We start from the raw sequence: 6,543 nt of genomic DNA on the forward strand, positions 1-6,543 counted from the left end.
TGGGTAATTTAGGCATTTCTTTCATCCGTCTAGATGACCGACGTCACGGGACATATCGTCAGTTTGAAAACATCTTTTCTTTTCTTCCACCAAAACGTGAAACGTGAGAGCAGCGTCATTGTCATATACAGAGAAATTCTTTGCTCCCACCCTTTTTCGTCGCAATACGCTTTCACAGGTTCTTCACCGCGTGACACGTGCATGTAAATTAGTTTTGTAAATCTGAATATACCTCAATACACGCGGGCTAATGTGATTGGTCAGTCCCATATCCCGTGTGCGCTATAAAGAAAAAGTTTGAGAGAGCAAAGTATTTTTTTTTTTAATATGAAGCGGAAAAGGCGGTTTCAAATTTTTGTCCATAATAGTGGTGGTCAACGTTCATCGAGGATGGTACACCATAGGTTCAGCAAATAAAAACCAATAATCTGGTTCACACGTAGAGAGAGAGAGAAAGATGGGTCACACGTAGACAGAGGAGAGAGAGAGAGAGAGAGACTTTGAGAAGCGGAGCGAAACCTCCTCTTCCGTCGGGCAAAGGAGACGTGTTTGGCTTCTCAATCTCAAAGTTAAAAACCTAATTTCTCAACGCGCCTTTCTCCACTTTCTTCAATCTCTCTCTCTGCGTTTCTTCGAATTCTTTAAAACATTCTCGCTAATATTTCATATGGGTTTCGATCAAAATCTCCTTTTTAGAGCCGTGGGCACATTCTTCTCTTTGAAGGGTTTTTGATCTTTGTTTCTTCTTTGATCAGGATCTTTACTTCTGTTGATGTATCTGATTGTGTTCGAAGATTTTGATCGATTCGCGAAGATACCCATTTGGTTTCTGAGCGTTCTCTCGCTTTTATCTCAACAAAACGCGTTCTCCTTTTGTCTCCCCAGAGATCGATGGGATAAAGAGTTCGCTAAATTGCAGACTGGTTAATTTGGCATTTTTTTTCTTCATACTTTTGAGTTTTTAGGTCAAAATTTGATCTTTTTAGGTGTAATTCGAGATGGGTTCGTCTCAAGGTTCTACATTGTCGACAAATGTAGCAGAATTCGTTGAAGGGTCCTCTTCGCGCAAAGAAGTTCACTTCGTTGATTGTTTGCCAGTTTATGTTAAGGAGTTGATCGCAGGTGGCGCTGCTGGGGCATTTGCGAAGACTGCGGTTGCTCCTTTGGAAAGAATTAAGATACTCTTGCAGGTAAAAATCTGTCCTTTGTTGAATTATTGGTTATAATCTCTTGATTTGTATTGGATTTATTGGTGGAGATCCCTTTTGATTGAGAAATTCTGATGGAACTGTGAGTCATGAGGCAGAAACAAGCATTAGACCGAGTTCTTGAGTCAATTCGAAGATATAAGTAGCATTTTGAGATATCTAATTGAATTAAATTTGCACAAATTGGGATCGCAATTGTTACCTTCTAGATTTTTGTTGTTTCGAATTTGGTTTTATTGATATATAATAACTGTTTGGCTGGATTATCATGCTTTGTGATTTGTTATTATTAATTTATCCATGTTCCTTGTACCATTTTCCTTAATCAAAATCTGTTCAGATTGCCATTTTTGTGCGGAAAGTAAATTTTCTTTTTTAATGTGTACTTTTGCACCAAAATTAACCGTAGAAAAACTTTTGGTGTGAAATCGGTGAAAAGGCCCTTGAACTCTATTGAATTACTTCATCTCTAATCAGCCTTTTCATGAAAAAGGGGTTACATGCTGCAACTGTGTTGGTTAGATTCACATCATGTCACTTGTTTGTTGGTCGCTCCGCATTTTTATTCCATGGTGTATACTGTCATCTCCTGTTGTACCTAGTAGATCCTTCTGATTCATTTATCTTGATGTTAATAGACAAGAACCGAAGGGTTTCATTCAATTGGAGTGTATCAATCCTTAAAGAAGTTGTTGAAACATGAGGGTCTTCAAGGATTCTACAAGTAGGTTCAAAATTGATGGGAGTTAAAAATTTTAACATTTGACATGTTTGCACCTTGAATTGGGTTACTAACGATAAGTGCTTATTGTGTCTTTCAGAGGAAATGGGGCTAGTGTTCTTCGGATTGTTCCTTATGCAGCGTTACACTTCATGACTTATGAACAGTATCGATGTTGGATTTTGAATAACTATACTGCCTTGGGAACTGGGCCTTTCATAGATCTTTTAGCTGGTTCAGCAGCTGGAGGAACAGCAGTTTTATGTACTTATCCACTAGATTTGGCTAGAACTAAACTTGCTTATCAGGTAATATCTCACTTGGTGATCCAGGATTGCCAATAATGACGGCATGGATTAAATATTTTAGAATGTCCTCAGTCAGTAAAGATGGATGATGTAAACTTGGCTACATAAATGGAAGGGTTGGGGATCCCTCAACAATAGGAGAATCCTTCCATATTTACCTTTACTTAGGAGAGTGTACCCCCCCCCCCCCCCCCCCCTTTTCTCTCTCTGCAACTCTGGTTCTTTTATCAATAAACTGACTCCTAAGGCTTCTTTATCTCTTACTCATCGATGCCAGGACAACAGATCTGATATCTTGTTGGTTAGAGAGAACACGGAGCTATCTTGAGCTTACTCGGCATGACACGTGCTCAAGACCTTGTCCACCTGCACCATTTCTACCCAAAAGAAGTATAATATTTATGACATTATGGGATTGATTTAGAGATATTTTTAGAATGCGTTGATTTTATCCAATAATTGGATTGCTGCCCAGTAGCATGTTGCCTCTAGAAACAAACCCTATATTTTTTCTTGAGAATTCTTAAATTTTTTTCGCACTACAAAAGACCTTGAAGTGAAAAAGAATTCAGCTCAGATAAAGGATACCCATCCAAAAGCCTTTACAACTCAATTATGTACAATGAATCATCTATCATGCATTTCATTGTGATTTGCATCAGTTTAAGATTTTTTTATTTTAATAAAGTGTCTATTTCTTATCTTTCTTTTCTCTTGATTGTCAAGGAGTGTGTAATTCCTTCATGCTTTTATAGGTGATAGGCACAAGAGGAAGTTTTGGGAATGGTATGAGTAACGTTCATACCCATCCTGCATATCATGGGATAAAAGATGTCTTTAAGACTGTTTACAAGGAGGGTGGAATACGTGCCTTGTATCGAGGTGTAGGTATGTGTTTGCCATTCTATTTTGTGTCCTACATTTGAGGTTGAATTCCCATATCGACACATTTCCCATTAATGATATTAATTGAGGGAACCCTATTAGATCTTTCAATTTGGACTACCACTTTGTTGCAACTTCAGAATAAGGCTTCACTTCTTCATTGAACAGGTCCAACACTCATTGGGATCCTCCCTTATGCTGGTCTGAAATTCTACATATACGAGGAACTCAAGGGGCAGGGTCCCTGAAGAACACCAAAAATCTGTTATGATGCGTCTCTCTTGTGGAGCTTTAGCTGGGCTGTTCGGACAGACCTTCACATACCCATTGGATGTCGTTAGGAGACAGATGCAGGTATTGTCCCCCAATTTACCACTTATATACTATAGTTATAGTTATACAATCATTTTTTCCTTTCTATTTTTTGTTTACTTCTAAAAATGGTGAGTACTTTACTGAGAGATCAATGCTATGAAACTGAATTGAAGATCCATGAAGGCTTGAAAAAGGGAACTACCATTCTAATTAGGAAACCTAAGGTACTAGCCAAATGCATTGTAGAGTGGTTGCTCGATGAAACAGCAGTGAATGTGGTGCACTTTCAGAAGTAGATGCACCATTAAATGGATCAAAATGTTAGGATCATCCAATCAGGTGTTGTCCCAAGTCCTAACTAGAAGACCTCCCTGGTGGAGTTAATTGAATGGTAGGTCCTACTCTCCTGCATGTGCTTCACATTAACCACCACGCAGTGTATAAACCTAAAGGTCTACTAGACAGGTATCTTATTTCTATAGTTATGACACTTGCTGGAAACTAAATGGTTTTGATTTATTTCTTGGATTCAATGATATTCTCAGGTTCAAAGTTTGCAACCATCGTTTCAACAAGGTGATCCCGGATACCGCAGTACAATGGATGGGCTTTCCTACATTGTACGTAATCAGGGATATAAACAGTTGTTTGCTGGCTTAAGCATCAATTATATGAAGGTAATGGGAAAAAAATCCTTGGTTTGATACAATATACACATCTCATACTTTGTAACCTACTATGAGTTTTTTAATTTTTTTGGATTTGGGAATCTCCTTGAAATGAGTATAATTAACAGTGACGTGTCTCGATTATGGGGTTTAAATCATTTCCTTTATAAAATAAGAGAATGTTGTTTGATCTATTTTATTTGATAAAATAGACAAGTATTATTAAAATCTATCATGCTCCAAACATAACGGCATAATGACACTTATATTGGAGGCATTATTTAAATGTATTATGGGTATGACCTGGGGGGTGCAACTCTAGTGAGTTGGATAGGTTGGGACAACCTGGCCAAGCTTGAGCCTGAGGTTCTCAACCTAAGTGCACCCTATTCTTGATTTCTATCCAAGCCAAGTCTGGTTATATTGGATTGAGCTGGAAGGTCTCTAACCTAATATAAAGTTTAAAATCCCTAAATAAAGTACAAAAAACATGAATGATATATGGAAATCCATAAGGATTGAAACATCTAGGTCCAAAATGCAGTGAGCACGTCACCTCAATACATTACTTTAGAAGTCACGCCTCACCTGAAGTCAAATACTTGATCTTAAACACTGTGATCTGTCTTCAATCTGCATACTCACTCCTCTCACAAGAGAGAAAAAATATGGTTTCTTATTAAAAAAAAAAAAAAAAAGTTTCCTATTAAAATCTGATTTGAGAAAATAAGATAAAAGAATCGATGAAACAATGATAAACAAAACAAAACCAAACAATAACATCATATTTGCTGCTCTAAATCCATGTTTACATTTTTTCGAATAGGCGATAGAGAAGAAGATGAAAATGGAGAAAAAAGTGATGTAGACACACAGAATTTTCTGTTCACTTGACCATTTACCTAACCTTTTATATTTGTAAAGATTAAGTGAAGGGCATAAATACCCTTCTCCTAAACCTGGACATGATATGGTGTACAGCATGTGTATTAAACACTTTATTGCATAAGCTAAGCATAACATAAAAAAGTTGGGGTCGGCTGAATGAGTCTTTTTCCTCCATTCAGTGCTTGCCTTCGAATGACGAAACCCTATCTTTAACTGAATGAAATTAAAGGTAAGATTCATCTTAAGGGAAGGATAAGTTTTTTGCATCTGCTACATGTGGGTTGAGATTGTGAGAAACACTGATGCGGTTTCTTTTAACACAAAAAACACTGAGCAAACTTTTTGTTGCCACATCATCAAATATTATGAACACTACTTTTGTGATGTGCAGTTAGGATGGTGTGTGTTTTTGTGCCAAAAAAGCTTTGTGCATGCATTCAGGACGGTGTGTTTTTGTGTCAAAATGTGTGGGTTTTCAGTGTGCTTCATTTGTTATTTTTTGTAAGCCAGTGTAATCTTTATTATAGATCTGATTTGGGGCTCAGAAGCCCACGAGTCTGTTGATTCCCAATCCTCATCTTCCCCCAAATGTTAAGGCTCACCGGGATGTTGCAGTCTATTACAGGAAAAAAAAAATTCTACCATGACTTGTATGCATATCCTTGATATATTGAGATAATTAATTGACAGCTTAAAAACTTATCTTGTAGATTGTTCCTTCTGTTGCCATTGGTTTCACTGCATATGACATGATGAAGTCATGGTTACGGGTCCCACCACGGCAGAAGTCACAATCAGTATCTGCTGCATGAAGGTAAAATTACTAAAACACTCTCAATTAAGCAATACAGATGGCTATTTGTTGCTTCCCACGTTGAGATCAACTGCTTGGATAGGTTACTGTTTCTCTCAGAGATCTTTGCCAGCAATCAAGAAGGATTGCTGGATATCATGACACCAATCACCCTGCTTTGTTGCGGGTGTTAATGCAAGTTCTCTTTATTTGCATGGATTGGGTGCGAGCTAAAACCTAAAGCATTCATGTAAGCATTTAAACAGGAAAAGGCTACACACCATTCTTTGCCTGAGGGTTACATACTGAAGAACTTCAAGTACTAGATAGCGGCAGAAAGATGTTATCTGAAGAACTATGGGATCCTATGATTCTAATTTACATGGTAGCATTTCGTCTGTAACAATTCACTGTCATACTTGATATCATATGAACAAATTTATTTTCAATGCCTAATTTTTTGCAAGAAATGTAGCTGTTACCTGCAATTCATTGTTGCGTTGATGGATGGTGATATAATTTTGTTCTTCAAATAGAAATTATGACCTGTTGGGATGAAATGAAAATTGTTCATCTGCCCCCAGCCATGTCTTGTGTGCCAAGTACAAATCAAAATATTTTCTTTTTCTTGTTGGGTAAGCCGGACTTGAACCCAAAAACTCAAAAAGGATTTTTTTTTTGCAATGTTTCAGACCAACAAATTGCAGGTGCCAGCTAACCTAGTTGGAAAAGTCTTTGGGTGACGAAACAGAGACCT

At 37.5% G+C, this 6,543-nt stretch overlaps 1 protein-coding gene across 1 annotated transcript; it reads left to right on the top strand.

Moving 5' to 3' along the window:
- The first annotated feature begins 426 nt into the window (after positions 1-426).
- LOC147397651 (mitochondrial carrier protein CoAc1-like) lies at positions 427-6,242 on the top strand. Its single transcript, XM_086449521.1, is given in 8 exon segments — positions 427-1,190; positions 1,847-1,932; positions 2,030-2,237; positions 2,993-3,125; positions 3,291-3,355; positions 3,357-3,476; positions 3,983-4,114; positions 5,704-6,242. Coding segments are annotated over 8 exon segments (1,038 nt in total). The 5' UTR covers positions 427-998; the 3' UTR covers positions 5,806-6,242.
- Positions 6,243-6,543: the final 301 nt, after the last annotated feature.

This window comes from Akebia trifoliata, chromosome 8 (genome assembly GCF_017979445.1).
Source record: "Akebia trifoliata isolate Shusen 1 chromosome 8, ASM1797944v1, whole genome shotgun sequence".
NCBI classification, from domain to species: Eukaryota; Viridiplantae; Streptophyta; class Magnoliopsida; order Ranunculales; family Lardizabalaceae; genus Akebia; species Akebia trifoliata.